General features: G+C 34.5%; 1 protein-coding gene across 7 annotated transcripts in view; it reads left to right on the forward strand.

Moving 5' to 3' along the window:
• EPHA6 (EPH receptor A6) overlaps nucleotides 1-23,605 on the forward strand; it is an 881,667-nt gene that overhangs the window by 569,973 nt on the left and 288,089 nt on the right. For 5 of the 7 annotated variants that reach the window (XR_012918632.1, XM_076001069.1, XM_076001078.1 and 2 more), the window contains 2 exons: nucleotides 6,053-6,100; nucleotides 6,507-6,669. Coding sequence is in view for 6 of the 7 variants with exons in the window: in XM_076001069.1 (XP_075857184.1) it covers nucleotides 6,053-6,100; nucleotides 6,507-6,669 (211 nt within the window). In the remaining variant the exon portion in view is untranslated. The remainder of the gene's footprint in view (nucleotides 1-6,052; nucleotides 6,101-6,506; nucleotides 6,670-23,605) is intronic. The other 2 variants (XM_076001073.1, XM_076001091.1) reach the window with 1 other exon arrangement.

The raw sequence follows: 23,605 nt of genomic DNA on the forward strand, positions 1-23,605 counted from the left end.
AGTCATATAGGCCTTGCATACTTTCATGTCATATACTTAGGTATTTTAAGATTTCTGTTGCTATGGGACTTGGAATATTTAAAATAGAACTTTAATTGATCATTGCTAATGAAAAGAAAACTAGTGATAGTGGTATGTTGGCTACCTAACTTATTTCTCTTGATTAGTTCTATTTTTTTCAATTAATTCTTTTAGAATTTCTAAGTAAATATTCCTAAATATTAATAGAGAGAAAAACAATAATTTATTATAGTTCAATCTTTAGGAGAGAAATTTTCTACATATAAAAAAAACTATTATTTTAAAATTACAGTAAGATAATTAAGTTATGCTTTAGAGAGAACCATTTCTGTATACTTTATGGTTTGGCTAGGGTAGAATAAGATTCTTCTCTCTAAAGAGTTCTGAAAAAAGAGTAGGTTAACACTTAGAATTAATCAAGGCAAACTGATACAAGAATGAAAATGGATGACTTTTTAGGACTATAAGCTCTTTTATGATTATGCCTACTTTACATAAGTGCTATAATTTCAGTTCCTGAGCTTACACAACTCATTCTTGTATTCTATTTTGTAAATCTTGAAACTGGAGTGCACTCAGACTTGAGAACTCTCCAGGGATTGATTTATTCTAATTAAATCCAAAAAGAGACTGAAAAGCCACCCAGAATGTTTATGTCTTAGTTTTAGGGAAGCCTGCCCTTTCCAGGAACAAGTATATTTATGTCTGCTTCTACACTTGAAAATCCACAGTAGTAATCAGAAGATTGCAACATCAAAGCAGAGATATGAAAAATCTTAATGAATCTTTCAGCCGTATGATGGTATGATGAGTAGCTTCACCCAAGGATTCATTCTTGCAGTGACCAGTAAAATAAAGTCATGCATACTCAAGTATTTCTGCCTTTGGGGAAGTAATTATAAAACACTGACCAAGTCTAGTATACAAGTTTTCCTTTTCCTAGAATTGTATGAAATATCTTCCTTTCATTCAAGTGAAATACTTTCAGATTTGCTAATACCATAGTTCAGGCAACAAGATTCTTTGGTAATCTTTCCAATTTTGTTTCTAGGCCATGCAATTCTTGATTTGTCTAGAAAAAATATCCTCCTTCAGATAATGAATCATATTCTAAATGTGGTTTCAGTTTATTTTTGAGAGGATTATTGTGGCGATATCTCCACAGTTTGATGAATATGTGGTGTGTGTTTGTGAGTGTGACAGAGAGGCAGGGAGAGGAAGATGGATATAGAAATGGAGAGAGAGAAGAGATTAAAAAAATGACTTAGGTGACTCCTAACATAACCATTAATATCCATTTTTAATATTATTTTGTTTTCTCAAACAAAGCTTCAGATTCAAGCCAGCAGAACAAAAGTCTTACTATTCCCTTAATTAGGACATTGCTAAAAAGAAAAAATAAATAAAATGATTTTGATAGTATAGCAGTCAATATTAATAGCACTTTAATTTATTCCTGATAGTTTTAACTTGGTATGACTTGGAGCCAAGCAGTTACCCTCATACATCACAAAGTCTAAAAGAATTTCCTGGACTTTATTAACAAATTTTGTTCCCAGGCCTAAACAAGAATACTGTATATTTCATGTCAGATTATGTAAATTATAAGCCTCCTATATTACCTATAATCTGTCAATATGTCATCATATCAAAAGAAAATAAAAAATAAAGTCAGCATGCATGAATATGTTAACCTTAAAAGAAAAATAATTTTATCTTGGAAATACCTAGTTAATACATTTTGATGTTGAAAATTTTTTCTCCCAATTGAGGAACTAGGTATATAAAAGTATTCTAACTGTCAACCAATAAGTCATTACTACATCACTCATAGTCTATGTTAAATTTAAAGTTAATTATAGTGGCTAGATAATTAGGGGCATAAAGAGTGGACATGAAGTGTGACTTTGGCCCAAAGTCCAATCTATAGGCATATTGGTTCTAGATATATTTGTTTAAATAGAGTATGGTGAACAAAGCACAACTTGAATGGAAGTCACTGACCAGTTGTCTGACTTGTTTTGGTAATTTACTTATTCTTTCTGGACCAGTTTCATCATAAATGGGAATAAAAATATTGTCAGTTCTTCTTCACAAAATTATTATGAGGATTACATAAATAATCTGTGTGAAAACACCGTGTAAATTATAAAGCACTACATAAATCATGGTTGTTATAATTGTTGTTATATCCTCAACTCTACATGTCTGTTGAAAAAAGTTTACAACATAATTTTTATCATATATAAATTCAATTAAAATTTAAAAATAAAATGAAGAGGTGACAACTTTTAGAAATCTCACTGGACCCAAATATTTTAAGAGAAAGGAAACCATCTAAAAGATGACCACCACTGTGCTGGGCTATTGAATTTCCTCCCATTAGTGGGAACAGTAAACCCAAGAGAGAGCGGTGAGAAATGTGAGAATCATTCACCACAGAAGAGGAGAGACCTGCATTTCTGACATAAAAATAATTATAGAAATTTAATTTCTAGGTAGAACTTTGGTGATTATGTAATATGTACCTACTACAGTACCCTTGAACATTACACATAGTAAGAATTCAATAACTGTCTATGGACTGAATGAATTTCTTACAGGAGTAAATCAAAATCTTGAAGGCAACTTACCAATGTACATATTAGAAACAGAGTTAGAATCAAGCCCAAGACAGTAGAATTCCCTCCATCTATCCTCCATTGACATAAGCCATGAAACCTCTGATTGTGGGACTGATCATCTGAACCTATTTCTTTTCACTAAGTTATATTTTTCAGATTGAATGCTAACAGGATCCAGACTCTAGCAAGCGTGGCCTTTCTAGTTACCATGGAAAGTTGACACCTATAGAAATAAAGCTAAATTCAGTATTTCAGGTAATTGAAAGGTTCAGTGTAAGAATAAGATTGGATTCCCAGAAAAGCCTTGATTCTCAGTAACTGGGAAGGAGCAGTGAGTGTAAGCAACAGGATCTTTCCATGGGAAGAGAACCATGAGAAAAGAGCGATCTCTCTGGAGTAGAATACACACACACTGTCTGACAGTGCCCTATGTTCACTATTTGATTCTGAACTATTTTTTAATGTGGATACAAATATATTAAACAAATTGCATATATATTTTTTATTTTAGAAAATGATATACATAACAATATATTATAGTTCATTGTTAATATATGTTTTTCACCACAATTAGTGCTATTTTCTGTACTCATCCAAGGGGAGGTAGCGGAATAAGCTGTTTCACTTCTAGCCAGAAAGCATTAGTGCACGGGACTGCCAGTGCTGTCAGCCAAGGAGCATCCACTGTACTCACCACAGTTCAGTGTGCTTGGCAACAAATGGGGTTACACCATTGGAGGTTCACTTTATGCCATTTATTTACTGCCTGACAACATGTCTTGATCCACAAAAGTATGCAAGTAATAATCCTGGATCTGCAACAAAGAATTAAAAAATTTTTTGGAAATTCATAAGTACTTAAAAGTGATTGATAGTATATCACATACCCTATTCAAACATGTTCAGAATTCAGCCTGCTGGGATGAATAAAAAATCTAGATGGCTCTGTGGCAAAATGAGGTCTCTACCTGGTGACAGCTACTTTGAATTGGAGTTGATGTGTCAGCAGAAAGGAGACTGGCCAAAGTTCCAGGACTGTAGTAGCCTAAGCTTATTGTGGATAAAAGCTAACTTGGTTTCCCAAGAGCTTAGAAACACCCAGAGGAGAAAGGGCTGCCATATACTGTTACAGAAACTCTCCTAACTGCTTCTTTCTGAGCCCTCTTCCTCCTCATGCCAGCAAGTGCAAGACATAAGACAAGGCACTAACCATCACCATGGTGGTGACTGTTCAGGATAAAGAACCATTTAAGTATCCTTCCTAGAGCTTGAGTGTTTTTATTCCAGGGATGTAGCTACAGATACACTTTTATACATAACAACAGAAATGCTAAAAGCTTCCTGCAAAAGGCGTCCTTTACTCTTTGCAACTTTAGTGAGTAGGTAATTACTATTTAGCAATGTTTTGGTGAAGCAGCAGACATGATGTATAATTACTATGGGACCATTCTAAGAGTAAGCTTTTGTGTCGTTATCTTCTCTCTTTGGGGATATTGGAATAAAACTAAATTCCTTTTTTTCCCCACTGCTTTAAAATTTTTCTCTCAGTAATCATTTCATATTTTGAAACACCACTCAAAATCCACCATAACTCTTTTTTTTTTTTTTTTTTTGAGACAGAGTCTCACTTGTTGCCCAGGCTAGAGTGAGTGCCGTGGCGTCAGCCTAGCTCACAGCAACCTCAAACTCCTGGGCTCAAGCAATCCTTCTGCCTCAGCCTCCCAAGTAGCTGGGACTACAGGCATGTGCCACCATGCCCAGCTAATTTTATATATATATATTAGTTGGCCAATTAATTTCTTTCTATTTATAGTAGAGACGGGGTCTTGCTCTTGCTCAGGCTGGTTTCGAACTCCTGACCTCGAGCAATCCGCCCGCCTCAGCCTCCCAGAGTGCTAGGATTACAGGCGTGAGCCACCGCGCCCGGCTACCATAACTCTTAAGTTGCAGAAATTCTGTGTTTGTTGGAATAGCCTCCTCTTGTATATAAGAATGAAAAATCCAAATGCTCTGCAAATTTCTACCAGAAACAATATCACTTGTCTATGGTCCACAAACATTTTCCTCCATGTCAGAGGTTTTAAACTTAATTATAAAGGCCGTGGTATTAGCAAGTTCCTGCTTTTAACCCCTAGCAGACGATTATAGTCATCAATGATTTATAGACTTTATTTTCTTAGATTTTATGCTAGAGAGATAAATATTTAGTTACTTTTCAATCTAAGAATCACCTAGAGATAAATATAAGCTGCACTTAATCTGCTTTGTCTTATAATTTAAAATGTTGCTGTTAACTCATTTTGATCTTTGTACTTTATGTTTAATAAAGATTTATTATTTGGTGCATAAATGGCAAATTCAATTATTAAGCTAGACACAGAATTACCACATAGCGTATAAAGTTCTGATAAATAAGACCACAAAGTTTAAAAATAATCTTTAACACAGGAACTTTTTTTTTTTGCAAAAGTAGCTTAAGGAAAATAATTTTCATAGATCTAAATCTTAAAAGCGTCACCAGCCAATAGATGAAATTTGGTGCATTCTCCATATGTGTAGATTTTTATAACTTGGTTTGTTAGTCTGGAAGTTCTCCTAGACAACAGTGGTTTTCAGGCAAACCCTAAATAAAATCTTGATGGGAATATTATAGATAGAACTTAAGCATCAAATGAGCAATTCAATTAGTGACCTTGAAGGTCACTTCCATTCCTGAGAGTCTCTATATTTAGATTTATGATGAGAATAATGGAAATTAACTTGAGGACTTGTTGACCTAGCTTGACCTGTGAATTTTTTTCAGACAAATATAATTTTTTTCAGATACTCTATTAAAATACCTTTGTAAAATTTTCGGGTAATAATATCATACAAAAACAGAATTAAATTTAATTTGTCCCCACCACCAGCATATTGTGGACAATCTCTTTTATGAACAGGTATCAATAAAATGAACTAGCCCATTCTGAGGTAATGGGCAAAAGATCCTGACTGATTAGATCATTCAGAATACCCTGGCAAATTCATTTCCCATTAGCAAAGTGAGGTAGCTGACAGTTGACTCAGGAGACTGAGGACCAGGCCTCCAGCCCTGCCTCTGCTTCTGCAGGTGTGGTAAGTCTTTCGTGCCTTTCTATGTCTTCAGTGCTCCTTCATAGGCAGGTTATTTTTATATCTACCTCACAATCACTGTGTAACTAGTACACATTTGAAAATAAGCTATAGTATCTAGGGGAGGAGCCAATTCTCCCTCAAGGGGAAAATTTCATCATTTTATTTCTTAAAGTTGACTCAAATTCAGTTTTTACTGCTGGGGAATCACTGAGTTACAGAACAAAGCAATTGGTTTGGGGATAAAACATTTCAAACTTTAAAAACAATTAATTTGTTTTTCCTTTCACCCACAGGTCTACCCACGGATAGCGCCGGCATTTTGGCACTACCTGCGGGTAGAAGTGAGTAGCGGGTACTTGAATTCTCCCACCTTTGCTCCTTGCACCCTGCTGGTGTGGTCTGATCTGATGTGCCCATTTTGCTCAAGATGCAGCTGCCATTCTGTGTAAACGTGTTCTCACACCACCACCATTTCTTAGACTTGGATCAGAAATCTAAATCACCAATACAAGTGCAGTTTACATAAGATTAATCATTTTTTTGATAAATTTCCAAATCAGGACCATATCATATGCATCATAATGACAAACAATTAAATGCTAAATTATGGAAACCATGCTTATTCCTCTTTGTAGTCAATACTTTTGATATTTAGAGCATAATTCCTCAGTTTAAGTTTGGAATGTCTCTAGGAACAGGTAGAGTAACTCTGCTTCATTTCTTTTCTCCCTTTCTTCTGTCCGCCAGGAGCATGAGCAGCTCACGTATTCCTCCACGAGGTCCAAGGCCCCCAGTGTCATCATCACAGGCCTCAAGCCAGCCACCAAGTACATATTTCATATCCGAGTGAGGACTGCAACAGGATACAGTGGCTACAGTCAGAAATTTGAATTTGAAACAGGAGATGAAAGTAAGTTTCACACAAGGATATAAAGTAAGCTGTTAATTTAATACCATTCCAATTTGACCTGATATTTTAAAACCAGGTGCCCTGAATTTTTAATAGCCTCTTCAAATGGGATTCTGATCATATAAATAACTCATACAGTCATTTCAGTTAATGTTTTGGTGCTATCATTCAATACTTTCATGAAATGCCTTCCAAACCACAACTGTAATGTGGCCCAAATATGCCCCTTTATGCAGAATTCATCACTCTCTCTGTTACACCAATGGATGGTGTTAAGCTAATTGTTTGCCAGTCCTGGCATCATGATACTAATGAAAACTTTTGAAGAGAATAAATCCATGAATGAATGATTTTAGCAGTTAGTTCAAAATGTACAGCTTTGGCTTTTCAGCTCAGATCAATAAAAACAGTGGTCAGGAGACAAACTACACTGAAATGCACATTATAAGTTTACATATAGATGCATGGGCTTAATTAGAAACCCACATTAATTCCATAGCCTCAACATGCTAAAAACCAAAATGGGAGATGAAGGGAATCAGGTGTTCCAGTGTTATGCAACAAAGGCTTTGAAATCTTTTACTAATTCTAAACCCAGTTCTACCATTGAATTCTTTTTCACTTTCAGAAATCCATGTCACTGATATTTTTTATAAAGATAATGGAGGTTGCTTTTTCTGTGTACCTTTATGAAAAAATGTCCAAATACATCATTATAAAGATCTGTTTCCATCATTGCTAAAATACTATGTTAACATAATAATTCAAGAGTAGCAAATTTATTATATTAATTCCTTAGAGATGACATAATAATGGACACCATTTATTGAGTCTCTAATAAACACATGAAAGGATGTCAAGTATTTTACATGTATTTTCTCATTCAAACCTTTCTACATTTAATGAAACAAGTATTGTTTTTCTAATTTTACATATAACAAAACTGAAGCTTAAAGAAATTGAACAATTTGTCCACATTTATGCAGTTGGTAAGAGGCTAAGCTAAAACTTGAAACTGAGGCCTGTCTTCTTCCAGGGTCTGTGCTCTAAATTCCTCCATCATCCTGCTAAACCCTCTCATTTGGATTATTATAAAATGCTAATTGTAAGACCGTAAAATACAATACAATTTCTTCAGTTTAGTACTCCCTGGAAGTAAAGCTACTTGAATTTCAAAATCTATGACGGAAGGAATGTTTTTTTGTTATTGTTACAATGATGAACAATATTGATTCATAAGAAGTACTTTGTTACAGCTATATCTAACTAAAAAGTAGAAAGGTGCTGACATATTTAAGAAAAAAGTTACCCAGCTCCAGCAGAGAGTGTATACTAATTAATAAAAAGAATACTTGTGACCTGGGTGTTTAATATCAGTGACAGTCATTTATTATCCTGCTGAAGACTATTAACTTCTCAAACTAGAGATTAAATTATTGGGAGTAGAGTGTAATGATTACAAAATGTAACTTAATAATAAAATAAATATAAAAATATCCAAAGAACTGTCCTTGCTTTGTGTTGATTGGTTTTTTGTATTTGTTTGTTTGTTTATTTTTTGGTGTTTTGCTGTTATCGTTTTTGTTTTTTGTTTTTTCCCCCACTGCCCACATGTCAAGACTTAGCCTAATTATAAAACCAAGAATATAATCCAAGGAAAATTTGGTCAAAAGAAGAGTCAACCTAGGGTAGGAAACCTATGGCCTCAAGGCCATAGGCTGCCTTTTGGATTGTTGATTGCAGCCTTTTAACTAAATCCAAATTTTACAGAAGAAATCCTTTTAATGAAGGAATTTGTTCTGTGAAGTTTGGATTTGGTTGAGGCGCCACACTTGGGGATCTGGGGCACCATATATGGCCTCATAGTTGCAGGTTCCCCATGCCAGGTTGCTTTTAACTTTAAATTTCAACTCATCATATTTTCAGGACAAAAAAATCCCTTGAGGTGTTACATGGAAGAAAAGGTCCTTCCTTAGGAGAAAGGTCCCATACTCATCAGTGACTCAGTACAATATTCATTTATTCAGTAAAAATGTATAGGACACTTGATATGTGTCAGACTCCATGTGAGGCCTTGCAGATAAGAAAAGAAATAATAAGATCTAAAGCCTTTACCTTCACATAATTTACAGTCTGTATTTGTGGGAGGAAAATGAAAACTTGAATTAAAAATACACGATTAGTGACATGTACTATCATAAAGATATACAACGGGTGCAATGAAAGCCTAGAGAACCTTAATGCAGCACAAATAGCCAGGAAGGGCTTCTGGAGGGTGAGAAGCTAGCCTCTTTCTTGAAGCAAGCATAGTCACAGAACAGCAAAAGCACAAAGGACTGAGACATCATGAAAACTTTAAAGAGCAAATAATTTGTTGTGGCTGCAGCAAGGAGACATAAATGATATAAAATGATGGGAGATAAAGGTGGAGAGTTGCACAGGGGCCAAACCAAAGGCTCTGTTTAGCCACGTTAAGGGTGCTGGCACATATCCCGGAAATATTGAGGATCTGTTGGCGGATGGGAACTAGGTAGTAACATGACTAATAATGTGGGAGACTCTATGCTGAGCAGTTTCCATACATGTGCTCATTTAATTCCAACAAGATTATGCCTCTTTTTAGAAACTTAAGTAACTTTACCAAAATCTGGTAACTAGTGAGTAAAAGTACAAGATTAGAACCCTAGAACTGTCTGAAAATGGCACAAGATGGTAAACTCTATGTTCTGAATTATTGATTTATTAAGTCCACAAAAGTGGCTTGGATCAGACCCTTGAAGAGACAAAATATCTGAGAAGAATCTGCAAAATATGTTTGTTTAACCTGGAGTTTGAGTACACAGAACGGCTCCTGAGTCAATTTGTAGCCTAAGGGGAAATCACTTAAAGGATCATTTTTTTAAAAAACTCTGGTTAGCTTTAAATTGCATTTTCCAAGCACACTGTTTATACCCAAAAGAGAACTTCAAGGAATAATTGCAAAGTAGGATATGGGTAGGTTGACTATAAATTTAGGAATATGATGATATGCATCTCAATTGAAGGCTTCAGTCTGTTTCTCTTCATACCCTCCTGGCTTATGTTTAAATTTTTATAGCTTTTGTTTCTCAAGTGCTACTTGAAATATCATAATTTTATTATTAAGTTGTCTTTTGTGTATTCTATTTAACTAATTTTATAATACATTCATATGGATAGGGTGTGGGTTGGGGAGGAGTGATTAGGCACTCTTTGATTTGATGGTCTGGTTCAAATTTTTTAAAGTAAGCAAAATGAAGTTGTTTATAATCCAATTCTCTTTAGCTATATTTTACTTTGTGAAACTTCTAGTTTGCTTACAACCAACAAGATAATAATATAAAATGTGAAATAATTCCTTTTCAGAATCATAATGTTCTTAACTGACCCCTGGTGCTTTACAAACATAGTGACATCAGAAGAACAATCATGGTAACCCCTCTAGCACTCCCGGATGAGTGCTTAGGGTTTATCTTTTCCCCCAGCATTGGAATATGCTACTGGAGACTGGCTAACAAATGTAAAGACACTAATTAAAACTGCTATCACTATAAAATGAGTCTATTTGAACTAGAGTGACTAGTTTCTTTTCTCCCTAAGTTTATAGAACAACTTCAGTACATATGTGTATATGCAGATTGAAAGATAGATAGAATTGATAAATATGTAAATAAATGTATATTCACTCATACATAGTTACAAAATACTTTCCTTTTGTGTTTTAGTGCTCAAATTCCATGTGTGCTGTAATTTCTTGCTGGACTAAGTGTACAATTAGATCATATGTCCACTAACAGCATGTTTTGAGCACCTATTATGTACTGGGCTTTCCATTAGGTACTGTCCTTGATTGCCCCCCACCCTTTTTAGGATAGATTTAACAAAATTACAATAAACTACACAATGAGTAGATGAGAAAGTAAGAATATAAAAATAATCCATGTGGATTTTCTTAAAAGATAGATGGGAGATAGGTGTTAGAAGCTAATGAGAACCATCTCAAAATTAAGATAAACTTTATATTATGCCTCAAAGTATTAACTATACCACAAAACACATATCCACATATACGTGGCTAAGTATAGCTTTGGGGGGTTGTTTTTGCTCATATGACTGAAACAATGGAAATTTTAACTACCTCAAATTTGTTATTTCTGTGCTTATTTTCTGGACTTTTCAATGGAAAAAAAGATGAGATTAAAAATAAAAAAATAGTATACATCATTAATAATATTATCCATATCTTATAAAATGCTTGAAAAAACATTTTGATACATTTTGAACAATAATCTGTTAAAATACACTTATATATTAAAAAAATAATTTAAAGATAAGGCAATTAAACATTTGTTTTTATTTAAAACATTATCAAAACTTATCTAATGTTCAAATGCATTTTAGAGTAACAAAAAATTGTTTTATATGTTCATTTTTAAAACCAAAATAAAATATATTCTGCTAGATTGCAAGCAACTTGTACCTTTTACTTAAATATTGGAAAATAGTTTCTGAGCTATCAAAAGAGAGCAGAATCCATAGTTTAAAGCTGATTTTTGAAAGAAAATTAGAATTTTACATATAATAATTAACAATTTACCTCTTCTGTTGCTTTAATAATTAGCTAAATGTCCCAGAAAAATTAATACATTGCCAACATATATAAGCAAGGCACTCCCTTTCCCTGAAAAAATTAATTATAGTTAAAATTTTAACAACATGTAAATTTAAGCTTTCACCTGTAGGCTACATAAATCACTTTTGTAGCACAAAAGCCACATCTGTCAGCATTTCTAAATGTATTATTTATCAGAAGCAGTAGTAATGGTCTAAATTTATATTACATACAATAATCATACAAAAATCATCATGAATATTAACAAACCAAACCATATATTATTAAATTATAGTGGATATTTTAAAACAAAATCTTATGTCTTACACATTTATGTGAAGAGTGGTATGTAGAAACAAATTAATGAACTTAATTATTTTGAAACCATCCATAAGATATAGCTATTTTAGTATGGTTTGATATTTAAGCAATGCGATTCATTTTAACAATTTACAGGTGGGAAATGACCCTGAAAATTATGGTGCAAGATTACATCTCCAGTTCCTTCTTCCCTAATGAATTCTTTATGTCCCCATTTGACTTATTTTTCTCTTCTCCACTTTATACACTTAAAAATCCTAAATTGGTGTTTTTATAGAATGAAATATTAATTTCTCAAAGCCTCCATCTAAATCTGATCTAAATTGATATTGTTTCTATCAATTTCTCTCAAGTTAACATATACTATAAGAAAATGAGATTATTTGGATACTTCATACAAAAAATGTTCTGTGTCCTCATCCTATCTGAGGTCTTCTATGACTTCCAACTGGAATATTCAGAAAATGATCACATTACAAATGGTGGTTCTAGCTCAGATGCTCCCCTGCCTGCAAGTGTTCTTCATTAGTTCAGTGGGAAATCATTACTCTTTCCTACAACTTTCTAAATATTTTATTGTGAAAGGGCTTAATTTTTTACAAAGTTATAAACTCTTTGAGATTAAGAACTGTAGCCTACATATCTTTGTGTCTTATAAAATGTCTTCCACATAGTTAGAATCTAATATGCATTTAATCAAACAAATAAAATACAATTTTCAAAAAGCTAACATAAGAAAGAATAGTATGTTGCTCACCAATCGAAAAAGAAAGGATCTAATAATTTTATTTGCCACAGATAAATGATATTGCTTGCTTTATTTTGGATAACAAGCTATAATTGGCTTGAATCATGTAGTAACATAATATTTGCAATTTTAATTGCAAATTAGCTGCTAATTCTAAAATCAGGGGGCATTTTAAGGTAAAGCAAAATGATATATTGCTTAACACATTTTCATCCTTAAACTCCTTTTTTAAAAACCGCTATTATGTTGGATTCTAGTTTATTGGTTGAAACACAATCTGTACTGCTTCAATTACTTAGGATGAAATTAGCTACATCATTATTAACACCAGCCAGAAATTTTGGAATGATTATTAATGGTGGCACGTGAAGCAGAAAGAGGACCAGCTGACCCTGCTAGGGTAATAAAAAAGTTAATTAATAAAGCAGGAGGCAGATTTCATATTTATGAGTCTACCCAGAGGAGAATAAATTCCAGTATATAAGACTTTAATTTAAAATAATCTCCAATCAATAGCACACTTTCAATGTTGGCAGCCATAGCTATCTAAATGCAAACATCAGTGGGAAAGAAGAATTTTCTAGTAGTTAGGTTGTCTGAATATAAAGTAGCCTGTCCTATGAGGTAATGAAGGCCCCTCATAATAAGAATTTGTGCTGAAGATAACTAAGTACTTGTTCAGCATGCCAGAAAGGATATCCTGTTTTGTTTAGGAGGTTGAGATAAAAGTTTAATGTAAGTTCCAACACTGAGATTTCATAACAGCATAATATTTGTTGAGTTCTAATTATGTTCCCAAACTATTCTGTTCCTCCTGGCTACTAAAACATGTATAGTCTTTGAAGTATGTCCTATTATCATGCCCATTTTGCAGATTAGGAAACTGAAGCACAAAGAAGTATGGTAATTTACCAGTGCTTTCCCACAAACAGTATGCATTGGAATGGGGGATACTATGACATTAGGCTCTTTACATACTAATGCTCAGAACCAAGACTGAGATTCCTTTCTACTCATTCCATATTTTCACTTTTCTTGTTCACCTTGGTCATTACTTCTAATTTTCTACATGATTATTTTCTATTCTTCTAATTCTTCACTCTTCCTTAATTATATTTCTCCTTAGAATAATGTGTCTTTGAATATAGACAGATCGTTCAGAAGACTATACTTATTTATAAATCACCATGCATCAAGTTCAGCAAGCTCTGCACTGTTTTAATGTAGATTTCTGGATGAATGCACACATAATAGATCACATATAACACTCCAAGGGGCAAAATAATGCAGTTAGTATCATTTACTTAAATGAGCAAGGCCTTGATGAATAGTAACTACTTGCATACGAAATGGAAGTTTCCCTTTAAGAGAGACAACATTGACAAAAAGATACTTTGTTTCAATTTTGCCTAGATCAAATAAGGATTTTAAATGATGGGAACCAGGCTTATGTACCATGAGACAGATTGAAGGCCTTAATATGAAAAATATTAAAGATCATAACTTTGCTAAATGGGCTAGAAAGAAAATCATTAACTATTAACAGGTGCTTAGAAGTTGTAAAATGTGCATATTAAAATGCAATATTAAGATTTGGCCCATATCTAAAAGAGAGGTAACAAACGGCAGTGAATCTATTTCTTAATACAGAAGGTAGGTTTATTGTAAGCCAATGACATATGGCAACATATACAAAAAAATTATTTCTTTGTTATAGAAACCACCATTCCTTGACTGGAAATTTTTCTGGGATCAGGGACCATTTATTTTTTTCTCTCTCTCTCTTTTTTTTCCTCCTGTAAGAATATGTGTGTGTGTGTGTGTATGTGTGTGTCCATGGTGTAGATTTACTTTCTTAGCAAATTTCAAGTAGAAAATACAGTATTATTAACTATAGTCACCATGCTGTACATTAGATTCTAAGAACTTATTCATCTTATAACTGAAGGCTTGTACTTTTTGACAAATATTTCCACATTTCTTTTTCATTTTTATGCCTCTTATATTGCTTTGCATACACCTGACAAATAGAAAGTATTCAATGAATATCAAATGAATTAATATTATACAGTAAATACTCAAAAACATACATCTTTTGTAGCAAACAAATTGCATGTATTTTATTATTCTACCCATATATTTTCAGTATCTTTTGTTTGTTTAGCTTGTACATATATAATAGCAGGCAGTATGCTGAATGCTGGGGATACAAAGAAAATAATATATGGTCTCTGTCTTCAGGAAGCTCACCACTAAGCCACACTAGAGACTTACTAAGAGAATTTCTTATTTATGCTATTCTTGAAGCCTGATTTTAATTTGACTTGATTTGAGATAGATTTTTTTTCTACCGTCCATCATATAAATTGCCTGAATTTTTCTGTCAAGCTTTTTGACTTTACAACCTTGAATTCTTCAGGAGAGCAAAAATGTTCCTTATGCATTTCAAATTGCTCCAATTTTAGTGAAAAATATATTCTCTGTGTAATACTTGAAGATTTAGAGTCATTCTTTAGACTACACAAATCAGCTTTATTGACTTGTATTTTGAAGTGTTTTTTGTTTTTAATGACATATTTTAATTGTTAGAGATGCATCAGGGGCAAAGTGAAAAAAAGATGATTTCTCATTATAGCCATATAAAGGACTATCCAGAACAGCTGGCATGATTCTTAAGTGTGGTTGACCTCTTACCCTCATCTCTTGCATGATGATGTACTAAGCTCAAAAAGGGAATAGGAGTATTGTGTTGTTCAGTAAGGACCTACAGAATGGTGTTTTAAAGCATTAGGGGAGCTCTAGGTAGCCATAGGGTTCCATAGCAATGATACATAAATGTTCTTATTAATACAAAGAAAGGATAGAAACACATGATGCTGGGATGAAGTTGTCCTTTGGGAAGTCACATACTGGAACGATGGCACAGCACAGGGCTTTGGGATTTTTTTTATAATTTTATTTCCCACTTCTATCCACATCTATCCACATGATAATTCATCATTTTTCATAGCCGAAAAATATCTGAGAATTGAATGAAAGGGGTTGTCAAAATGTCCAAGTCAGGTTAAAAGTATTTTATATAAAATTTATAAATATTAAATATTATATGCCTATGTCAAAACATGAAGACATAGTTTGAAAAGTCTAAATTTGCATAGTGCTACTGTGCAACAAAAATTATTTTAAATAATCTAATGTAGGATCTTTTAAATTTGTATTAATCTGGTACAAGACATCTGTTTTTGCTTTACCTCACCATGAAGTCACAATACTGAATGGACAGATGTTCATAAAAATACCTCGCCAGCTTTACAAAGGCCTGTGTGAAGAATTAAGCAGCAGCTTAAGTGTTCATGTTACACTTTACTTTTTCAAGGGAAAAACAGTAGTTCAGTGAATTTAAATTGAGTAACAAGAATTCTTGGCAAAATCACAGGATTTTTAAGATTTTAAAGATTTAGCTTTATGTGCACAAACCCAAACATGAAATGTATGAGCACATTACTGTACTATAAAGATAGGCAAAGTAGCAGAATATGGCAACCTTTCTGCCAGACATAAAATAGTTGATTCACAACAAACCGAATTTCATATTCTCTTATGCTTTTGGAAAGCTGAGCATTCATTTAAAGATGCTCTTGCACTACTGTTTTTGTTAAATTAGCATCTTATATTTGATAGATACATAACCAGAGACCAGACTAAATAATTGTGTCAACAATTTCAGCAATTCTGTCAATAATAAACATTGCAATATTTCAATAATAAGTTAGCACATATATGTGTGCATACATATGTGTGTGTGTGTGTGTATAAATATACACACACAGACACATAATACATATATTCTGCATTCACACACACTTCCTATTCCCATTTTGAGGTAAAATAATGAAATCAGCAATATTTTTGGTATTTTGCATAAATTATTCTTAGAAGTAAAAAGAATTTATTTTAAAATTTCATATAGTTTGTTTCTAAATTTAATCTAATGAAAGAGAAAGTGTAAGGCACTTAAACAGTAAAAGCTAAAACAAGTAGAAATTTTAATTGTTCAACTTATTCATTCACCCCTTCACTCTATCAAAGCATATTCATGGCTGGGCCAGATACAGAAGTAGGCACTGGGCATTCAAAGATGAAAAGGACAACTAACTAGTTCCCTGCTTTCACAAAGACCTGTGAGAGGTTCAGAAAATTAAACAATATTCCAATATAGGGTAATGTGTAGGCCCAAGGAGATAAACACAAACACACTTATGTCAAGAAAGGTTTCTGAAAAGAAGAAATGTCTTCAAGGAGGCTTCAGGTAAAACTTGGCTATGAAAGTGGCTGGGGGTGAGGTGAGGGTGCAGGACAGGGTGAGAGGATTGGGAAGCTTTTGTTCTCTCTCCTGGACAGAGAAAACAGTTTGTATGCAGTAGAGACCAAAGAAAGCATGGAGCTTTCTAGTAACTGGAAGAATGTCAGTATGGCCAGAAGTGTGGTTTTCAAAGTGGGGGCCCTGTGTCACTAGAAATGCAAATTTTCAGAGCTCACAGTAGACCTAGTAAATCAGAAGCTCTGAAGATGGGACCCAGCATTCTGTTGTGACAAGCCCTGTGGGTGATTCCGCTGCCTGCTCTAGTTAGAGAAGAATGACATCATCAGAGGGTACAAGATTGGGCTAAACAATAGTGGGGGTGATGATCTTGATATAAGAAATACTAGACATGAGGCTAGTGAGGACCATGTAATGCCATCCTTATCTTGCTACTGAGGATAATATTTCCTGGGTTTTTATTTTCCTTCCAGCTATCTGTACTTTTGGAGACAAGCAAGCCAGTCAGAGCAAGCTTTCCACAACTGACTTCCCTAGAACCATTGCTAACACATCTAATTATTTCCTCACTTTCTTTTTATCCACACTAAAAATAAAACCTTCCAAGTATCTTTTTCATTGACACTTCTATAGCTGTCATAACTTCCAGATTCCCTAGAGACTATTTTAGTCTTAAGAATTCACCTACCAAAGATGCTGGAACATTGGGAATTATCAATTTAAATTCTAAAGCTGGCTTGTTCTCTGCCAGTGTGAAAGCCCACATATCTCTCCTTGACAGTTAGTATTTGGTCTTGGACTTTCAACATACAGTGAATTACGACCTACTAACCAGAGCCTCCTGGGAAAACTGGAGTTAAGCCATCCCCTGTCAAATCTGCAAAGAAAACTGGTCAGTTGCAGAAAAGCTGGAAATTAAGTTACCTGGAAAATTTCAAGACTAATATGCCACACAAAGGTGCCACTGGCTTGTCTAGGTTATATGGTTCTGTGTCCTAACTGATGAAGGCAAAATGCTACATTCAGTTAGGCAACACAGGACTTGGTCTCTTGGCTCATGAAGATTATCTTTAGACTTTAATTCCTCATCAATAAAATAAAGGGAATGTGCTAGGCTATCTTCCCTTGCTCCTAGCAAAGTAATTAAGGAGTGGGCCAGACAGCCTAGATCCAAATTCTGCCACTTCCCAGGTATTAGGGCCTAAGCAAGGCAATGTAGTCAATTTGAGCTTTGGCTTCCTCATGGGAAAACCAGAAATCTGTGTATTTACTTGTACAGTCATGCATTCAACAAATATTTGTGAGAACTTACTCTGTACTAAGTATTGTTCTACATGCTTGGAATATAGCAGAAATTGACAAAAATCCCTGCTTTCCTGGAGCTTAGATTCTACAGAGAGAAGAAAAATAATAAACTAACAATAAACAAAATATTTATTAATAGTATATCAGGTGGGACAGAGCTGTGGTATGTTGCCTAGATCCTGACTTCAGGACCCAGCTAGTGGGAGTTCTGCCTGCTAAAGGCTCGTGGCTGAAGATTCATAGCTGCTGACCTTGCCCCTGGCCAAATGAAGCCACATGCTCTAGGGTCATGCCCCCCTCCCATGGGCAGTCAGAATCCAAGACTGCTGAAGATAAGGTACAAAGGCTTTGCTTCAATTCAGGACAAATCTGAAAGACTATCCCAGCTGCAAAACTCCCTGAGGTCTGCTGAGGTCTTTGCAGCTTCCACATGACAGGTCAACTGCTGCATCTTCCCATTCTGCCTCCCATATTCCCCCACGTGTTCATGCCAAGGTCACTCCCCAGTAAACTTGCTGCACACAAAGCTCCACTGCTGAATCTGTGCCCCAGTATACCCCTCCTAAGACAGATGATGAGATGTACTCCGGAGAAGAGTAAAGCTGAGAAGGAGGACAGGAAGTGCCTGCCTCCTATTGTGAGAAAAGTACTTAGTGCGGTATCTGACACACATAGTCATGGAGGAGAGCCTTACCTTGCTTGGGCTTAAAGAAAAGGAAGGCTATACATAAGCAAAAAGAAGGAAAAGTTTTATGATAGCAACTGGATTCATGGATTTCAATCTGGCAGGTATTTGATAGGTAAATAAACAGCTAAAGCATATTACCAAAGAAGAATTTTGTATAAAAAGTCAAGCTTTGTACTTAATCTTGGATTTAAATCTTGAATCTAGCACTTCCTAAATATCTGACTATGGGCCAGTTATCTACTTTGTTCCTCAGTTTCTACATATGGTAAATGGGGATGAGAATACCACCTACTGTCTAGTGTCCTTATGAGTATGCAATGATTCAATGTTTGTAACGTACTTAGCAGAGTAGCCAGCACTCATGGTTAGAGCTTACTAGATGCTGATTAATAATACTGATATCATTGCTATTAATTTCCAACCTTAAAATTCTAATCTATCTAACTTCAAAACAGTATTTTTTTCTTTTGTTTTTATTTCAGCATATTATGGGGGTACAAATACTTATCCCTTATCTTCTTGCATATAGACACCCTGCAATAGCAATCAAGTCATTTTTTTATTGTTCTCATTGACATTTTATTTTTCATATGCATTAACTTACCCCTAAGACTAGTTGGCTAGTCTTGGTGTCACTTTTTGCTTAATTTACATAGGTGACATAAAAGGGTGACTGGAATTCCTCAAGATGCATTACCTTCCAGGGTGTAAGTACTTGAAAATTTCAGCCAAGGAAACTCCACATTTGAATGTCTAAGACGTCAGCACAGTGGACAAGTTAGAAAGCGTCCATCAGGCCTATTCCAGCCAAATCACCTGTAGACTCAGAACCACCCTCTCTCCTGTTTCTGAGGAAAACTCCTTCACTGAGTCCAGTGTGATTTTTGGACCATCCTGTGCTGTGAAACAGATGCTACCCATCTCCATAAAAAAAGAAAAAGAATGCAATTCTGGCAAAAGATCTCCCTTGGAGCACCCTCTGTGAAATCCTCTTCAGTTTTCAAGTAGAAATGAAAAAACTTATGTACCCATAGCCACCTACTCCAATATAAATTTTTAAAAATTAAATAAGTAGCCATCTAACTGATTTCCTTGCCCAGAAATAAGCAATCCAAAGAAAAGCAAACTTAGTTGTTTATTGAAAACTGTATTTTGTCTCAAAATAAGCATTATTTGTGCTACTACATTTTTATTTCAGAATATTAAGGGGGCACAAATTTTTTGATACATGGCTTGAATCAGGGCTGTAAATGTGCCCATCTCCTGAACAGTGTTCATTGTACCTGTTAGGTGGGTTTTGCCCTTCCTCTTCTCCTGTCTTCCCCCTGCTTGATTTCCAGTGACTTTTATTTCCTCTGTGTACTTGATTGTCAATCAGTTAGCTCCAATTTATTAAAGAATATATATGGTATTTGTTTTGCCATTCTTGGGAAACTTCATTTAGGATAATGGCCTCCAGTTCCTTCCAAATTGACACAAAAGGCATTAATTCATCCTTTTTTATGGCTGAGGAGTATTCAGTGGTATACATATACCACATTTTTTTAATCCACTCGTGAATTGATGGGGTACTTGGGTTGATTCCACATTTTTGCAGTTGTGAATTGTGCTGCAATAAAAATTTGAGTGCAGGTGTGTTTTTGATAAAATGGCTTCTTTTCCTTTGGGTTCATACCTAGTAGTGGGATTGCTGGGTCAAATGATAGGTCTGCTTTTTAGCTCTTTGAGAAATCTCCATACTGTTTTCCATAGAGGTTGTCCTAACTTGCAATCCCACCAACAGTGTATAAGTGTTCATTTATCTCTGCATCCATGCCAGCATCTATTGTTTTTGGACTTTTTAATAAAAGCCATTATAACAGGAGTGAGGTGATATCTCTTTGTAATTTAATTTGCATTTCCCTAATGATTAGTGATGAGTATTTTTTCATATGTTTGTTGGACATTTGTCTATCTGCTTTTGAAAAATTCATGTATTTTACACCTCTGATAAAGGGCTAATAACTAGAAGCTATTACTTTTTGAATATTAGCACAAAATATCTTGTTTGCTTCAAATTATTGGATAGAAGCAGTTTTGAGAATATTTGAACTTTTGTAAAACCACTTTTTTATCATGCATAATGACTGAAAAGAAGGCTATTCCAGTCTTTTCCAAATTAATCCAAGTTTTCTGGCAGACAAACAGAGTACCAAGTGGGAACATATCAAAAAGACTTGGGACTTTCTAATTATCTTCAGCACATTCTTCTTTTTTTCTGTCATGTTCTGAACTGTAGCTCAGAATGCCTTTTGATTCATTCTATATCATTGACAGCTAATTCTTTTCTAAAAAAAACCTCCCAAACATATGTAACTAATCTAAGTCATTAAAATGACTCAATAGGGATAAGAGAGAATTACAAGGATAGTCAAATTTTATGTTCTAGGGGTTAAAAGGCTAAATGTTTTAATCAGTAAGAAGCATGACTTTCCTCATATATATGATGACATCTAAATTGCTCTAAATTTTTATAAGGATATGTTCTCTGAAAGCTTGATGAACTAAACAAATGAATGTTGATTTTTATTTGCATTTCCTTTCTTCCTAAGAACATTTGAGGCAATTTAAAACACATAAACAAAATGTTTAATAAATTACAACTAGAAATTAAAAATTGGGTCCATAAAAACAAAAGGGAACAAAGTCTCATTTTGATAATTATTATTAGAGATGCACATGTGCACACCTTCTCTGCCTCTGAAATTCCTGGTAGCAACCAGAGAATAGAAAAGTTATCACACATTCAATACTGTAGGAAAGATACACAGAGGGTGTTCAGGATAATGGCCTCAAGCAGAGTCTCTTCCACAAATGCAGAAGTTGTTTGTTTATTTTCATACAATGTTTTCTGACCACAACCTTTGATAAAACCAAGGTAAAGTTCCACTGATTGAAGATGATTTTTCCATGGAGGAAGTAAAGGGGAGGAGAAAGTAAGGTTACTTAAATTCATTACATACACACAGATTTTAAAAGAGTAACTATACCTAGGAAGTGAATGAAAAGAATCACCCTTCAAATTACTTTTCTAGATATTTTGTCTGTTAGGAACTTGAAACTAGAATACCTTAATAGGACTGTTGGATTGCAGGTTATCACATCTACTACAATCTAGGTTAAGCAAAGAGAGATACAAGACTGTTCCAGACCAGGCTTCAAAAAAGATTTAAGCAAGAAACTGGAAAACGTTCAAAGGCAGCCAGACTTTTTCTTGATCCACATAGCCACCCATCTCTGTTTTGTTTTACCCTCTAAAGAACTAGTTTTACCTGCATCTATGTCCCTTTAGGAAAAGATGTCTATGGCTTATAAAGCACATTTCCCTTAGTTTCAACCATGCATTCAAACTGCCAAACTGATTGTGAGCCCTAACCCCAGTTTTCTAGAAGATGAAATGGAATAGGTCCAGTTTGGGTCAGGTTTCCATCCTTAATCCGATTCGTATAACTGGATGCCAGAACAAGAGAGAATAATCTTTCAAGGCCCCACATTGTAGAATGGAGGCAGCATTTAAAGACAAAGCTGAATAGATACCCCTGAGGATGTTTACTAAGAATTTTGAGGTTAGTCTTTAATGAGGGCTTAGAATGTGAATTTCCTACTTTCATATCAATAGATGATACAAATGGCATAAAAATAAGGAGAAGAGATACAGAAATCTTTCTGCTATAAAAATCGAGAAGCCCAACCTATATTTTTGCCAAGGTAAAAATAAAACCTCTCCACATTTGCACTAAAATGGGCTGCAGCAAAGCACAGATTGTCCTTAGGAAGCAGATTTGAATCTGCTGCCATCATTAGACACACTCTAGATTGAGAGCCCAGAGTCCCACACCACAGGATACCATGGAAAAAGATGATTCTGGCCTGGAAAATTTTCAAAGCAGGTGTTCCAAGTCATCAAAAAGAAACCTGAGGAGTAATGCTCCCACGGAAAAAGTTATATTGAACTGCATAGCTCTGCAGCATGCTTTCCTGGATAAGCTATGGAAAAAATATGCTTGTACAAAATGGAAATAGCTTGTCTTGTTGTGTAGAGTTTTGATCAATTGCCTTTTGTCTGCCAAAGAAAATGATTTTCGTTTTGATAAAGTTAACGCTGCTCAATTCTTTCTGGCAGCAGTAAGATAGCAGAATTATTTGTATCCTGAAATCAATTCTAGTTGTTGGAAATTAAACCCATATCATCAGCATCTAGGGAGAGGCTTATCATTCTATCCACCATGATGGCAAATATCCATTTTGTAAAAAAATCAGTACTGTATCATGAAGATATTAGTTTTAAAATGCACAAATAAAACATAATACTGTTTTACATTACATAACAAAGCGAACAGGTATGTCAGGAAATTTCTCCACTTTAGTTCAGTTTTAGAGGGGCATTTACTTCCACATTTGCTGATCATGATACTGAGCTTCATTTTTTGATTTAACTCGATTTTCCAGGCAATGAAATCAAAATTTAGTGGGAGATCAATATGCATAGGTAAATAATCTTATATTCTTGAAAATAATAGTAGTAAGTTGAAGGAATATACTATTCCTAAAACCTCAGACATGTGGCTTATAGAGAAGCATGACATAAATAATTGAGAAGATCAGAGAAAATTGGTGGAAGCATAGTTTTTTGAAACCATATGATTGGATCTTTTTTAAATAGATAGACTCCCTTTGAATTTCTCCAGAATTGATTCTGGTGATTGGTTAGAGGTTGTTTGAGGTAAGTAGTGTGGTGGTCTTCAGAACAGATTTCAAACAAAAAGTACAACCTCTATGGAATTAGTATGGAGATACAGAAAAGAACCAAAAGTAGAACTACCATTTGATCCAGCAATCCCACTACTGGGTATCTACCCAAAGGAAAAAAAGACACCTGCACTC

Source organism: Microcebus murinus, chromosome 1 (genome assembly GCF_040939455.1).
Source record: "Microcebus murinus isolate Inina chromosome 1, M.murinus_Inina_mat1.0, whole genome shotgun sequence".
In the NCBI taxonomy this organism is placed as follows: Eukaryota; Metazoa; Chordata; class Mammalia; order Primates; family Cheirogaleidae; genus Microcebus; species Microcebus murinus.